At 39.7% G+C, this 16,692-nt stretch overlaps 2 protein-coding genes across 8 annotated transcripts in view; both read left to right on the top strand.

Annotated features, from left to right (window-relative positions):
* LOC138516936 (zinc finger protein ZFP2-like) overlaps positions 1 to 4,565 on the top strand; it is a 44,446-nt gene extending 39,881 nt beyond the window's left edge. For all 4 annotated transcript variants that reach the window (XM_069632411.1, XM_069632408.1, XM_069632410.1 and 1 more), the window contains one exon: positions 1,431 to 4,565. In XM_069632411.1, the coding sequence (XP_069488512.1) occupies positions 2,045 to 3,100 (1,056 nt within the window). In that variant the 5' untranslated portion in view covers positions 1,431 to 2,044 and the 3' untranslated portion in view covers positions 3,101 to 4,565. The remainder of the gene's footprint in view (positions 1 to 1,430) is intronic.
* Positions 1 to 16,692, top strand: part of LOC138516932 (zinc finger protein 845-like) — a 234,239-nt gene that overhangs the window by 34,825 nt on the left and 182,722 nt on the right. For 2 of the 4 annotated variants that reach the window (XM_069632401.1, XM_069632398.1), the window contains exon 2: positions 14,208 to 14,225. The exons of the other annotated variants lie outside the window; for them this stretch is intronic. The gene's annotated coding sequence lies outside the window, so the exon portion shown is untranslated. The remainder of the gene's footprint in view (positions 1 to 14,207; positions 14,226 to 16,692) is intronic. 4 annotated transcript variants of the gene reach the window in all.

The raw sequence follows: 16,692 nt of genomic DNA, 5'->3' as shown, positions 1-16,692 counted from the left end.
ACCTTGAGAGCAGCTCTAAACGTACCAAAAAACTCACACTGGCTACCTGTCCAAGAATGTATCATTTTCAAAACCCTCACCCTGACATAAATATCTACACAAGTCAGCTCCTACTTACCTGACGGACAAAATTTCAAGACGTCATACCAGCAGGTCCACACGCTCAGCTAGCTGGAACCTGTTCTCCACCCCGAGATTCAAATGACAGAAAGCGGGAGGTAGCAGTTTCCCAGCTACAGCTGCAAAACTTTGGAACACCCTACCAGCCATATTAAGGTCAGAAGACTCATTTTGGGCCGTGCGAAAACAGCTAAAAACGTGGCTATTTACACAGAAATCTAGGAATGAATCCAGATGTCAAGTAGCATACTAGACGCTTAAGTAACAAGTCGAGTAACATGCCAATATTGACATCTTGACTCACCATGACCGTCCCAAGTATGTGCAACTTTGTAACTATGTACGGTTGTGTCCTCTTCTGTAAGAACAGCGCCTAGATGCCCTCGGGCTGGGGGCGCTATATAAATTACAAAATAAAGAACTCCTGAGGTTTTCTGACCTTGCAAATTCTTAGAAATCCCACAAAAACTGCAGGGCGACTTTCTTAGTTTACACACAACCCAAGAGAAATGCACTTGCCCCAAGGTGACTGGTGACAAAATACTTGCCAGTGCTTTTTGTAAAATGGTGCATGTCGCCATAAGCACACTTTAGCATGCACAGTGAATCCTGTATTTGCCATTTACTGCAAACAAAGTGTGGTTGCACTAAATGAAAAATAGGTTTCTAACATCACCATACTCGCCAGCAAGTTCAAGTATCATGCAAATGGTACTCGCCCTGCATAAAAACGACTCACTAATGCAAGTGGGCTAGTAGATTTGCAAGCCCTGGAACATTTGTGCAAGCCTGCCATCTGCCACAGTTTTTTGTTCATGAAACCTATCTGGTCATAAACATTTGGTCTGCTTTCTGCAAAAGGTTGCCTTTATTACGGAACCCTTGGCAATGGGAAACAGTAAGCCCTATCTTTGCTCCTAATCCCAACTAAACCAGAGGTAAGAACATCTATTCACTGTCTTTGTTAATCCTTGCAGAGACAATGTGTCACAGGAATCTTGCTGCCTATGAACATTTATGTTCAATGGGTCACACGTATCTTGGTGCCTAGGTTAACCTTTGTTGCATGCTGATGTCTAACAGGTAGTCTGGATTCTGTGTCTATTTCTGTGCTGCGGCAGAGAATAAGCTGGGCAATACGTACATCCCATCCTCATTGTATCCTCTATACATTTCATCTGGATTTCAGTTTTCTTTCAGCTCCTCTTCATAAAGTCAAAGCATGTATTTTTGTCATACATTTAGACAATTCAAAATAAGATCTGTACATTTTAGCTCATGAAATACTAATTTCGGATTTCTTTTCTCAGTCCACCAGAGCAAAACAAAGCAGTAATAATGGAAACATTGAAATGTGCTCTAAAAGTAATGGTCCAAGAGCACTCGCCAAGTGATCTGTACTCTCAAGAATGTCTAGTTGTGTAAGACTGTTCCAAAATCAGACCGAATACAGGAGGATGGCGGAATCGAGAGAGGAGATGAATACAATGGTCTCTTTGATGTCGCACCTACGTATCGCATCTCATGAAAGTGAAAATCCTGGTGCACCATATCCATTGCGAAAAGCTATTCAACGGTTGCTTGGTTGGTTGAAGTGATCACAACATCTCAATCCGACAAGATAAAGAGCAACCGTACTGTGGTGTTAAGACGACTTTACATGCTTATGATCTTCCAACAGCAGCCAGAGGAAAAAAACACAAAAACCCAAAGACGGAACAACTGGAAACTGTTAACTGAATATACAAAGGTTAAAAGGGCTTGTTTTTTCTACTTACACAGTTGTGCATTATCCTGGCCTCTGGTTCATTCCTGTTATGATTTGTATGTAAAGTTGTGCCTAATATGATGGCACTGACCCAGGGCAATACTGTATGATTGGATCATTGTATAACTGCACTGTTTTTTACATGGATTTTCATTCATGGAGAAACAGTTGAAACCGAACATCCAAACAATGGAGAAACAGTATGCATTGGCTGACTCTGACAAGGGTTTTAAGCAAAAGGGTAATCTGTTGCAACACCAGAGATCGCATACAAGTGACAACCCATATGCCTGTTCAGAAAATGATAATGTTATTACAACTGATGAACTAATGGTGGATCAGATACATCACACTAGTGAGGCAGCATATACATTATCTGTTTGTGGCAAGGCTTTAAATCAAAAATATGATCTATTGAAACATCTGAGAATTCACACTGGTGAACAACCTTATAAATGTTCTGAATGTGGCAAGGCCTTCACGAGAAAGCAAACCCTGGTACATCACCAGAGATGCCACACTGGTGTGAAACCATATAAATGTTCTGAATGTTGCAAGGCCTTCACGACAAAGCAAAACTTGGTACTTCATCAGAGATGCCACACTGGTGAGAAACCATATAAATGTTCTGAATGTGACAAGGCTTTTAAGCAAAAGAGCGAGCTATTTGCGCATCAGCGACATCACACCGGTGAGAAACCATATAAATGTTCTGAATGTGACAAGGCTTTTGCGACGAAGAAAACACTAGTACTTCATCAGAGAAATCACACTGGGAGGAAACCATATAAATGCTCTGAATGTGACAAGGCTTTTAATGAAAGGTATCATCTATCAGTGCATCAGAGAGTTCACACTGGTGAGAAACCTTATAAATGTTCTGAATGTGGCAAGGCCTTCACGACAAAGCAAACCTTGGTACATCATCAGAGACGTCACACCGGTGAGAAACCATATAAATGTTCTGAATGTGACAAGGCATTTAAGCAAAGAAGTGAGCTATTGGTGCATCAGCGACTTCACACTGGTGAGAAACCATATAAATGTTCTGAATGTGACAAGGCCTTCAATCAGAACCCTCATCTATTGAAACATCTGAGAATTCACACTGGTGAGAAACCTTTTAAATGCTTTAAATGTGACAAAGCTTTTAATCAAAGGTATGATCTATCAAGGCATCAGAGAGTTCACTCTGGGGAGACACCATACTGAATGTGACAAGACCTTCAAGCAAAAAGCTCATCTGTCAAACATAAGAGAACGCGCACTGGTGGGAATACATATAAATATTCTGAGTATGATGAGTCTTTCAACCAGAAAAGCTCCTCTATTGCATCATCAGAGAATGCACACTGTTGAGGACCAATATACCTGTTTTGAGTGCATTGCTTAGAGGAACGAGAAGTGTTCTCTTGTAACATCAGGGAACTCACACTATCAATAAACTCAATAAAGTGTTCAGGATGTCAGAAGGCCTTCATTCTAGAGAAAACTATGAACTCTCTGAGAAAGCGCGCTTTGGTAAAGCATAGGGGGGATCCGAATGTGATAAAGATTTCAAGCATAAGGGGTATGTCTTGAAACATCAGAGAATTTACACACGTGAACAATCCTATAAATGTGGTGAATGGGACCAGGTTTTCTCGCAGAAATGACTTTCTAGTTTGCTCATGGACCTTGAGCTGGGAGAAACCATATAAAATGTTTGGAATGCAACAAGGCATTAATTACAAAGCAAATCCACAGCCACTAGATTCTGCTTTCAACCAAACCAGAAGTGCTTGTTTTCTTTTGTCAGCTCATCCACATGATAAAAGTAAGACATGGAAGTAGAGTATCTGCCATCAGCATCTAAGGGAGAATTTGGATTGTAGATACTTTTGCTTGAACCTCTTCAGAAACCAATCAGAACTAATGCAAAGTCATCACAAACCGTCTGAGAGGAGAAGTTTCTACTGTAGTATTCCTTTTCGCCATTAATCAATATGTAATATTTAAACCGGTTGGGGTAGTATTATTTAGCACCTTTGTCATAATGAAGTCTCTGTTTGTGTTCTGGTTTAGAAATCTTGGTTTTCACAAGTTCAGTGTGAAGTAGCCTATTGCATGTGGTGATAAAAATAACTAAAAATCTTTGTCATTGGAACTTCTGTACTGATCAATTTGCAAGATGTTTAATACAGAAATTAACAACAAATAAAGTAGACAAGATTTAATTATTCTTTAAAGGAAAACGGCACATAAACATATATATATTTTTTCCATTATTTGTGGATTCCTCCTTGTGTTAAGACAAGCTCTTTTGATACTTACGTCACAGGGTCAGATCAGCGTAGAGTTTTCAGAGTTGGAACCTTATGGCAGTTTTGTAAAAATCAAATCCAACGAGTGCCCATAGGAATGAGTAAGACCAGCAACTATTTGTTTAAAGTTTGTTCTTTTGCTACATATATGTGCTACAAGTCAAGACAAACCAAAAAGTGTCCTCATTGTCGCCACTAGTACCTTAGAAGTGGTTTAGACTCAAGTAATTGACACACTTTGCACCTTGGACAGCAAGTAAGTCCGTTGGAGGTAGGATGCATAAAGTACCTATACATAATGCTGTAAGACGACTGTAGAAACTTGATCACCACTGTTTACTGGACTATTGTTTTAATTAAATGTTTTTATTGTGTTCAGCTCGTTTTGTTAATCATTTGAAATTGCAAACATTTAAATTTATAGAACATCTCTTAATATAAACATTTCATATTTTATAACATTTCTTAACAAATACATTTTCTATTTCCATTCACAATCATGCAATCTAATTTATAAAGAAAAATTTGTAATTTGATAACCTACCATAAAATTCATCATGAATTACTGCTCAGCTTAATCAGCTCATATACATTCTTTCCGATCTTCTATTAGATCTCATATCCAACAATTTGTTTGGAAAGTTGTAATTAAAATCAAGTAGAGGTGGCAGCTAAATTAGGTTCCACCACTTTCCAGATGTTCAACAGTGCAATGTTTAAGGAGATAATTCTCACGCTAAAACACTGATGCCAAAAATGTCTCTTTTAAACCACTTGGGACCGTTTACCAACTTCCCAAGATAGTTCATGTACACATACTCCAGTGTGAGGCAACTATTAAGTACATGCATTTTTGTTTCACGTTTGTGGTCCAATTTACATAATCTACATGACCTCTTGGGCCGTTTAAATCTGATTCTGGCCCCAATAACAGATAGTGTAGGCAACTGATTTATTCTCATTAGTAATATAAGCCTCCTAACTGACAGGGAAAGATACACCATGCAGTATTTCTGTGCTCTCATGTATGTATATATGTTTCTAGTATAGCCTATGATAGATTTTAGCTTGGCAATATGACTCTGGTTTCTGTTCCAATCCCATAGTTCCAGTTTTTTAATGAACGGTTTCCTTAGCGTGCCACCTTTATTTTCCCAATTTGCAGCGCAGTCAATCTCCTCAAACGCATTTTAAATTCTGGGTTACAAATTCTCTTGGGGCATGCATCCTGGATTGACCCAAGGTCATGCCAAGCTGATTTAAAAGAGGAGAACTTGGATTCTTTAAGGCCTTACTGAAGAGTACACACCTCCTTTCAACCAAACACAGTGGGCTGGGCCTAAAATTCTTCACCATATTTTTGCTTCCAGGACATCCAACCACTTTAAGACAGTTAAGTAGCCCGCTTCCAGACCTTAAAATATCGCAGGTACCACAGACTGTTTGTAGACCATAATCACCCCACTTAGTGCATATCCACTGGACCGTTCTGCAAATGCTTTGATTGTTGCCATAAGTGCAGTTGCTCTAGTCTGTTGTCCATCTATTAATGTAGCATTCTTATTTGCAGAATTTCCAACAGTATAACCCAGATACTTTTAAGTGGTGACTTGTTCGATGAGGCCCTCCGTCAATAGGACATTTCGATGTACAACCCTTTCACTTCCAAAGGTCATATACTTTCTCTACGTTTAAGTCAAGACCATTCTCGTTGTCCTAAGAACATAACTCAATGGCTGATCTTTTTAATTCAACGTAAGTGTGGTCTAATAAGATCACATCATCGGCATGAGACAGCCAACTAGAATGTCTATTGCCAATTTTAGGGAGCACATTATTAATATCCACCAATCCTTCTTGGATGTCCAACAAAATCAGGTTGAACAGCATGGGTGCTAGCCCACACCCCTGCTAAAGTCACACCGAGGTGGGTGGGAACATCCATTGTGTAGGCACCCATGTAACTCAACCTGGACACGGGTGGTTTTGTGCAACTGTCTAATGAACCCAAGTACTCCATCATCCAGGTACCAACTCTTTAGTCATTCCCAAATCTAGTGTCTCTTAACAGAATTGAAAGCAGCCTTAAAACCAACAAATAATATACAGAGAGGAGAACTATCCTTGAATAAATGCCTTTAGTGTAAAATGTTGTGAGTTGTAGCAGAACCAGCACTGAATCCCGTCTGAAATTCACTAATGATACTATTTGCATCAGCCCATACTGGAGTTCCCTCAATAAGAAATTAGCAATAATCTTGCGAACCTTGGATTTGTAGCTATTGTTGGTATGCGGGCGTGTGATCCGACAGCGAGCAGATACAGACTTCTTTTACCAGAATGCACTGAGTGAAGAGGCAGCGACTGCTGGACAATTGATCCCTTTGATCTGCTTTAAAACAACCCATCGTCCTGATGCAGCACTTGATTTGTAGCTATTGTTGCAGTGGGAGTGCACATAGTCTAGAAGCTGTTACAGCAGTTGGACCGTTTGCTGAGTTGTGAGTCTAATTTTACTCATTTACTTTAATATGCCAGTAACACGTAAAGTTTTCCAACTACAAAGTCATAAGAATGTTCGAACAAGCCGCACTGCAGACACCAATCGGAACTTCAAAAAACGAGTTTGTAGTAAATGCCACGAAAACGCAAGTGATCATGGTATTGTTTCAGCAGTGAAAGAAAGTCGAGCAGAAGCGCCATTGCGTGAGGAACCAAGCAAAGGAACAGCTTTTTCAAAACCAGAAACTTTACTTAACCTGGATTCCCAAAGGGGAACAAGGGGAAGAATTAAATTTACAAGTACCGACTTGTAACAATGACTTATCCTATAGACAATATTGCACATTTTAGCAAACCTCTAATTAGCAATGAGGGCATCGGTTTGCTTAATATTATAGGCACTGCACCTATAAATGCTTTCAATCTATCCAAGTCTCCGGACTAAATAAGAATAACTAAGAGCTTATATGCTTCTTCCCCAATTAATGATACCTCTTATAGTTTTTCAGAATCATCGGATGACAATATAGTAACGGATCCCGACTCACTGACTATACTAAAACCACTATACGCCCATTGTACAAACCTTTACAAGGAACATGACACATTAAAGTGGGCATAATTAAACTGGTCGGTGTTGTCCCTGCAGCGCACTCCAGAGATCAGAGTTTGACTGAAACGCACAAGAGTCAACATGTGTAACTAATGATGTGTGCTGTTATGATTTGTTGGATTTGAGATTGAACCCTCCGAGTATGCTATAGATGGTAAAGAGAATAGTGGTGGAACGAACGAAGTAACATGTAATGAAATTCATTTAGTTACAACTAATAATACAATGATTTCAAACACAAATAGGACTGCACATGTTGGTAGAGGATCGCAGGGCAAAACCTGGGAACTGCGTCGGAAAAGGCGCTGAGCTGAAATTAAGTGAAAGAAAACTTATTCCATGGTGACTAAAATAAACAAAAATATTACTGAAGCTTTAGTGCCACCTGTAAATACGGGGATAGCAACTCTGACTCAAATTGACTTTCCTAAAACATTAAATCATTTCCAACCGCTGGCAGCTGTGACCACCAGTACAGGATCAGGGATTGTTAATCCCTCTAAAACTCTGGACTATTTGGTTAGTCACAATGAGGGCTGAGTATTGCATGCAAATGAAATCAGAATGCAGAAGCAAACAGAAGTCAATGGTAATTCTTTCGAGACATTCTTATCCAAAATGATTTAGAGAGTCAAAATATAAATCAGGATTGTGTTAAATTTTATTTATTAGATAGAAGGTCTGACTCTGTTACATTATCAAAGTAATAACATTAGAATTAACGAAACACACGCAACAGCTGATAGTCCATTCTTGAAGAGAGAGAGTCCTCGATATACTTCATATTGTATCAAAATGGCACCTTATTAGTCTAAGGACTTGACATTAGTTGAAATCCTAATGATGCCGGAAAATGCTAATTGGGCAATAGTTCATTTTTCCTCGCCTTTAATATTAGAAGTGATCATCATCTATTGTGAAGCTTATTAGAATATCGGCCTTGAATTTAACCACTTAGCTATAGAACAAAATACTGACGTTCTTATAAAGAACAATAGATTAACAAAAGCACATGATGTTCATACTGTTAAAAATCTAGACAAATTATAATGAAATTAGATTCAGTAATGGAAGTATTAACTGAACCATCTCAAAAGAATAACGGAAAATCATTCAAGGAAATTAAATAACTTGGTCTGACCAAGAGGAAATGATATAGGGCAAAGCTTGATAGCATAGTGGAATACACTGGGTTTTAGCTCATTCACAAAACATATGTATGGTCGGGCTCTGCTAACAGAATCTGATCTTTTTATTACAAAAGAGACCTGGTTTACCCATGAGTATAGCTTAGATGGCTACTAAAACCATTTAGATGATGGCATGCAGTAATCTGGTTAGACCATCTGGTGGCTCACATATTGGTGCCAGGAATTATTTATCACTGACTGAGTTTAGACCGTAAAAAATTAATCGTTAGTTTTAGCTGGAATTGTAACTATAGAGCTAGAAAGTTTATGTCATCACATTTTGATAATCCATGTGTATGATCCCCCAGGTGGTCTTGAAACAAGCAACATTGAATTGAATTTATATTTTATTTCTATCGCGCTCATACACAAGTGATTCAGAGCGCAACAAGGCAAGGGAGGGGGGCAAGGAGAACAAAACAACAATCTTACTAGGCCCAGTGACATTGAGAACGTGCAAGTGCATGGGGGAGGAAGAGGCAAAAAGTGCAAGGATGGGGGAGAGTTGGAAAGTGCGGAGAGAAAGGAGAACAGAATAAATAAGAAATAAATAATAAAAGCAACAAAAGTGGTAGTGCAGCCAGCAAGTGGCAAGTGCTGAATTTAAGACAGCAGACAGGGTAGGTCTGATAAGTGCAGGGAATAAAAGGGGGTTTGTATGGGTACAGATACAGACCCCAGTGCAAGGGGTGGCCCGGAGGAAGTGCGGGAGGAAGGCAGTGTGAGCAGGAACCTGGACCCGGAGGACAGGGGGTGTCTCGGTGCACAGTGCCAGTAGAGAACAGATCAGCAGAGGAAAGGGGGGGGGTGAAGGCAGAAGCAATGAGGAAGGTCTTGAGGTGCTTCCGGCACCGAATGTTTCTCCTCATGTTTTAGAGTGGCAGGGAGGATGTTCCAGAGGGAGGCCCCAGCCGAAGACCAAGATCTACCCCCAGCTTGTTTCTTTGAAAAACGATTGACCCTGAGGGAGTTAGAGGTAGACGAGTGAAAAGATTGAGAAGGGGGGTATTTGCGGAGGGATAGCTGAAGGTATTTTGGACCCAGGCCCAAGAAAGCCGTGTGGACAATGCAGAGGGTTTTGAATTTAATCCTTGCATCCACTGGGAGCCAATGGAGAGATTTCAGAGCTGGAGAGATACAATCCCAGGGCTTGAGGCCAAGGACAAGTCTTGCAGTCTTGTTCTGGATTAGTTGCAGAGGGCGGAGAGTAGAGGCAGGTAAGTTTTCGAAAGAGGCTGTTACAATAGTCCAACATAGAGAGAACCAGAGCTTGGGAGACAGTGAGCTTCTGGGGGGAGGAGAGGACGGGCAGAGTACCTCTGAGGAGGTTCAGAAGGAAGTTTGACTTTTTAGAGACATCAGAGATGTGGGCAGAGAAGGAAAGTGTGGAATCAAAGATGACCCAAGGTTCTTAGCCTAACAGGTAGGGGTAGGAGGAGAGCCAACGGAGGCCAGCTATAGAGTGAGGGGAAAGGATGGAGAAGGTGTGTCCATGAGGAGGATCTCAATCTTACTGGCATTCAGACAAAGATCATTGGCGGAACACCAATCTTTAATGGCAGTAAGGCAATCGGAGATGAGTGGGAGAGGAGGTGGCTGAGGCGAGCCTGAAAATTAGCAGAGTGTCATCAGCGTAGCACTGGAAATTTGAGCAAAACAAGGCAGTGCAGTAGGCGAGAGTTGCCAGGTATTGATTGAAAAGCCAGGGTGAGAGGTTAGACCTCTGGGGAACACCACAGGTAGAGAGGTAGATAGATGATAGGAAGGGCCCCAGTATGACCTGGGAGAGTCAATCAAAGAGGAAAGAGGTCAGCCAGGCCAGAGAATGATCAGTGATACCCAGGTTATCACGGAGACGGTTGAGCAGGATGGTATGGTTGACCGTGTCAAAGGCAGAAGAGAGATCGAATAGGATGAGGACAGAGGGAATGTTAGAGTCAAGGTTGGAGAGCAGATCTTCATGGATGTTCAGGAGAGTAGTTTCTGTGCTTCTGGCCAGACTGGTGGTCGTGGAGACAGCCAACAGAATCGGAATGAATGTTAAGCTGAGAGATGCCCAGCTTTTCCAGGAGTTTGCCCAGAAAGGGAGTAATGGAAATTGGGCGATAGTTAGGAAGGATCAGCTGTGAGTTTCTTGAGAAGAGTATGCACAAGGAAGTGCTTTAGAGGGGAGGGGAAGGATCCAGAGGCAAAGTAGTGGTTGCAAAAATCAGCAACAGATGCAGCGAGGCTGTCAATGTGGTCCTTGATGGTTTTAGAGGAACAGTGATGAACCTGTTTTGACAAGGATTTCATAGATCGGACTTGTCTAGCAACCTCATCAGGGGAGAAAAGAGGAAAGGATGAGAAGGGGGGTTGGTGGGTGGCTGAGGCAGGGTCAGCAAGCACAGATGGAGAAGGGAGAGGAGAGGAAGGGGAGCAGAGGGTGGACAGGATGTCCTGTTTTTTTTTAGATAAAGTGAGAGGCAAGGGCATTGCAAAGAGCCTGGGAGGCAACAGGAGGGGTAGAGGCTGCAGCAGGGTTGGCCAGCTCCTTGCAGATTTCAAAGAGTTCAGCCGAGTTGTTAGATGCCGCAAAGACATGGGCTTGAAATCTGGACAACCATTTTCATTTACTTGGATTAATGGCCAAAGTAAATCTTGGATTGATTGTTTTTGTCTAGTACAACCTGTGTAAAAGTATTGATGAATTTGTTTTGGTAACTGATGCACCCAGTGATCATGTTGTGATTAAAAGGGATTCAGTCTATTGTAAAGAAGCTCTGTAATTCAATGGTCGGCACTTGTGTGATAGACAGTACAGCAAATAAGTGGATCTGGACTGTATGTAATGCATTAAAATTGAATGCGTAAGTGATTAAATTATTCGCAGATATTTAGATTTGAAGCCAATTTCAATTTTTCATATATCATGCTAAAACGCACCCCGATCTGGAGATGATGAGCAATGTTGCAAGTGAAAATTCTATTACTGGCAAGATGTATGATATAGCGATTGCTCAGATGAAAAAACAACTTAGGTCCAATCTTTGAGAAATTAAAGGACATGACTTTACAAATATTGAAAAGATTAAAGCTATGGTCAAGCTCAGAAGAGGTTATCATAATTGGAATAGACCATAGTTGTGTCAAATGATGTAAAATGACATGCACAACTCTGATTCTCGTCAATGTTGGCATATATATAAGCACCTTATATATGTTATGTAGATTACACCAATGAATTTGATACAGTAAATAGCCAAAGATTGTGGTGGAAACTTCACAGTTAGGGCCGGGACCCCGTCATCCTACATTTTATTATGGCCTTGCATTCTCACACTATGGTCAGTTGAGTGAATCAGTGAGTAAAAATAATGGACTGAAACAGGGGTGCACTTTGGCCCCTGTACTTTTTTAATTTGAACATGCCAGATTTGGATATCGCCCTGGATACAGCAATAAATAATCCTCCTAAGATTGGTCGACAACCGATGGGATGGCTGTCCTATGTCTGACGCCAATGATACGATAATTTTGATTCGTACTCCAATTGGTCTTCAACATAGTTTAACCGCTCTCCATGAATTTTCAAAAGTTAATGATCCATTTCTTAATCTAGAAAAAACTAAAATTATGATCACAAATGTGTAAGAAGAATAAATACGAATTAGAACTTAGAAGGAAAAATTATCTATATAGTACGGAAATACATGTATCTTGGTATTTCAATTCATGATTAATTTGATTACCGGCTGTTGGTCGAGGACATTAAAACTAAAGTTATTAGGAAATTCTATGAAATTAGATCATGTATATCTAGTAGTGGAGGATATTCAATGGAAGGCCTCCTTAAAATATATAATGCTACAATTGTTTGATGCGCATTGTATAGACTAGAGATATTGCTGGATAGAGAAATGTGCTGGATAAAGGCCTTGGAAGGTAAATATTGTTTGTAATACTCTGGGGATTTCAACTTCTACCCCCATAGAAGTCATATGCAGTGAACCTGGTAATATGACAATGCATACCCTTTGGGAAACACATTGCAGTTTTTATTATCTTAAGATGTTAGAGCAGAGTCAAATCTCAGACTCTCTACACTTTAGATATGACTATTTTAAATATGTCCAATTGTTTATTGTAGATGATCCCTTGGAAGCAATGGGACCTTAGATAAAAGATATCAATGCCTTTCATTTTGATCTAGGTTTTTAGTGTTGTTACCCAATTCAAATTGGCCTCAATGTTAAGGAAATTAAATGCAAGGCTATTAAATGTGACTTCTTCAAGAATTTTGAATACCTCTCTAAAAAGTCTTCTTATTCAATATATGCTACCCAGGAATCTACTAGTAGAGAAACTCTTCAATATATCTGTAAAATAAGGAATTCAAATGTGCGGCGATTCATAATGAGGCAGTGTTTCGATCAACTACCTACGTTCGATCACAGAGGAGCAACGACCAAAGTACCATATGATGACATCAACTCAACACTTTTTAACTTCATGCTTTCAACTGGTGAATTTTTATGCATAAGGTTATATTGATTTTGTGTCCGATATTGGTAATTTTTTTCCGAATTGCCAATTCGGGTCCCAGGTGATTTCAAGGGGGCACTTTAGAACAGAATTTTGCAATATATTATATTTGGCAATTGATTTTAAATTATTTTTTGAAAATCATTGATGAATAAACAGAATTATTAATATGGCAATTTAGACAAAAAACATCAATAAGACTATGAAATACAGTAAAGGGAATTATTGTTTTCTATTTTTTTTGTATAATCAATAAAAGTTAGATAATTAATTAATTATGCTTTTAGAATTGCTCTAGTTTTTTGATAATGATGATTTGGAATAATTTGATTATTCGAGATCATTATGATATATTTTAAATTCATCATGATTTTTATTAATGACATGAACATTAGTTGTATTCATCATTAATTCATTGTTAAGTATATGTTGTTGTAAATGGGTAGATCGTATATGTACCATTAAACCTAATAAAGAAACATAATAAAACCTGCTTGTATCACCTTACAATGAGAGTAATCTATAATTATTAGGTTCGTCTCTAGCATTTTCTTATATACTGGAATCAAAATGGATTTCTACCATGAATCTGGTATGATCCCTTTCTTAAATATCTTATTAAATAGGATTGCTAGCATATCATCCCATAGCTCCAGCTCGTTTAACAAAACCATATTAGCTAGCCCCTCCGGCCCAGGGTACCTAGATTTCTTGAGCTTCCTGATTTTGTTAAGAACCCAGCCAGGTTCAAAAATCATTTACAAGCCACTTGTTGGATGTTTGGACAGGCGGACATGAACGGGCTCCTCTGACCCATACCTCCATACCTCTCCATGATATAGATGGCCCAGGTTTCCTTGCTAATTGGGTTTGGTAACCATAGAATGTTTACCCTTGACACCTTCTAAGGTTTCCAACACCTGTTTATTATCACCCTTCATAAGAAAAGCAAATATACTCTGCCATTGTGCATTCTTAGTTGAGTACCTGGCCCTTTTATTCAAATTATACAATGAAATGTTTATTTTTTGTATAGAGTGTGTATAGTTTCTTCTATTGTCTGTTTGCCTGTTTTTATGAAATTGTTTAAGGCACAATTTTGTACCAAAACACAATTATTATATTATTTTTTTTAAATCTAATTATTGTGTCGTTTTTTTTTCTTTTACATGCTCTCACCGCTTCAGCAAATGTAACCCCGGCAGGTAAATCTTTTTAATATCTCATTGAGCACTTTATAGGCACCCCCAACAGGGATGGCATTTGGGGATCATCAGGGGAAACCAACTTCGACCCCTGAGGTCTTCCTTGCTACCCCTATGGTCTCCGTTGCTACGCTAAAAAAAGAAAATAAAAAACATGTTTATTTTTTTAATATAAGCTCCTCTGGCTCTTTGTTTATGGAATGACTGGCTTTCTTGTTCGGGCCTCTCAAAAAAGCAGAGGGGTCCACAAGTGTAACACTTTGAACAGTGACCCTAAATAAGAAAGAATAGGAATAGCAAATAATTTGTCTTTCTGGAACTCTATACAATAATTGCTAGAATTATTAATGGTTTGTTTCAGGCACACTTCAGGGGGTGAGTCACTGATTTAGTCTGTTCTTAAACACCTCAACTCAGCTGAGTACAAACACAGGTTTGGTGATTGTTGTATGTATAATTGTTCTATATAAGGTGCTTAAGCGTAAGTGCTATATAATAACACATCATCATTTGGCCTTGGACTTCTGCTTGCATTCACAGTCATTTAGTAATATGGGCCTATGCACACTGATATTAACAATACATATGGTAAACCATTCTTGTATGAAATGTATATCACATTATTATTTTGTATTAGTATCTTAGCCAAATCATGGCTTTTCACAAAATACATACAAAAATGTCATACAAGTATCATACAGGAAAAATGCCAAAAAAGAAAAGAAAAAAAGATACTAAGGAATTCTCGAAAACAAACACAACTAAGCAGTGTACATTACCTAATAACTTGATACCACTTAAAACAATCACATTCCACTGAGACAAAAACATATCCAACATTATCAAAGAATATTTCTATTTTTAGTCATTCTTTACAATCAAGCGTAAGGCTCGAAGTATCCGAATGACCTGAATTGTTAAGACTGCTTCTTTACCCGCAATTAGCTCTTCCCTGTCTCCTATGTGGAACAATTTTCTCCTAACCGCCCATGTCCCACTACAGTTCATCAAAAGATGTTTGAGGGACTGGATTGTTTTTTCCTTGCACAGGTGATATCCCAGTCTACTCATGCTGGATTTATCACGCAATAACAAGACTTCCTACGTTGGGGCAAGATTGAGCCGTACTCTCAGGAATTCTTGCCTCATCCTTGTATTGGGAAACTGCCTGTGATATCTTGGGACAACTCCTAGTTTTTTACCAATCATCAGAAAAGATTTTGCTATGACTGGGGACCGCATGGTGTCTATTGAGCAAATCCAATCGGCTCTTTTCATCAGTTCCTTTATAAGCAGTGGATTTCTGATTAACACCTCTAAATCATATTCACATTCTAGCAATATTCTCGTAGACTGCTGTTTCAATTGTTCCAAAATACCAGAAGAATTTGCATCCTTTGTATGAGCGATATTTTCATATAGAGAATTCGTCTGAGGTACGATGATCAATCTATGTAATGAGATGAGACGCCAGTATACTTGCATTTTTTTTTTTATAGAAGAAAGGCCTAGTTCAAACCTTAGGCCCACCATAGGTAAAGATATCGGTAAGCCCAAGACCTCCTTCCATATCCGTCCCTCTACTCTTACCCAGGTGGTCTCCCAAATCAATGGCTTAGCATCTATCCCATAGAGCAATTCTGGCAGCACCTTGGTATTACAGAATTTCAATAATGGCAGGGCATCCTGCTCTATCTTCCTCACTCGTCATCAGTAAGGAAAAGCACCATGCATGTCGCAACAAACCTGCACCCTGTGCCAATTGGACATTTTTCCAAATCACGCCCACTTACTCCTCCCGCCTCCCAGTAGCCTGCTTACTTCAGCAGCCTTCACGTGCACCACGCGTGCCCGTAAGTGCAAGGCTGTTTGGCTGGAAACGCTGCGTCCTGCTCAATCTTCCTCACTCGTTGTCAGTAAGGAGAAGCACCACGCATGTCGCAACAACCATCAACCCTGCACCCTTTGCCCATTGAACATTTTTCCAATGTAAATATCTGTGACTTTAAGTGCATTGTCTTGCACTGACTTGCAGAAGTTTATGTGTTACTCAAAAGCTTGCATCTCTTTCCTCTCTCATAGTCATGCCCACTTGCTCCTCCCGCCACACAGTAACCTGCCTACTTCAGCAGCCTTCACGCGCAACGCATACACAGTCCTGAAAGTGCCCCGTAAGGGCGTGGCTGTTTTGGGTGTGCGCCATGTGGCGGTGTGGCGTGTGTAGACTGAGCAAGGTACACGTTTGTGATTGGAAATTTTCATTTTTGTATCTAGCTTTCTTCGCTTGTGCTGTGGGGTTGGCACAATCAAACTTTTCTATGAATTGTGAACAATCTCTAAGCGTAAGTATTGAATCGGATCACAAGCGTAATAGCTGGTTGCATCACCTTTAAAAAAATTCACCCATCTCTAATTGCAATTATTACTCGTAGCAGCGAAGGCCACGTGGTACATCCTCACATCGCAA

Source organism: Ambystoma mexicanum, chromosome 6q (genome assembly GCF_040938575.1).
Source record: "Ambystoma mexicanum isolate Mex_15411 chromosome 6q, UKY_AmexF1_1, whole genome shotgun sequence".
Classification (NCBI taxonomy): domain Eukaryota; kingdom Metazoa; phylum Chordata; class Amphibia; order Caudata; family Ambystomatidae; genus Ambystoma; species Ambystoma mexicanum.
The sequence above is the reverse complement of the archived record's forward strand: the minus strand, read 5'-3'. Positions and strand labels throughout refer to the sequence as shown.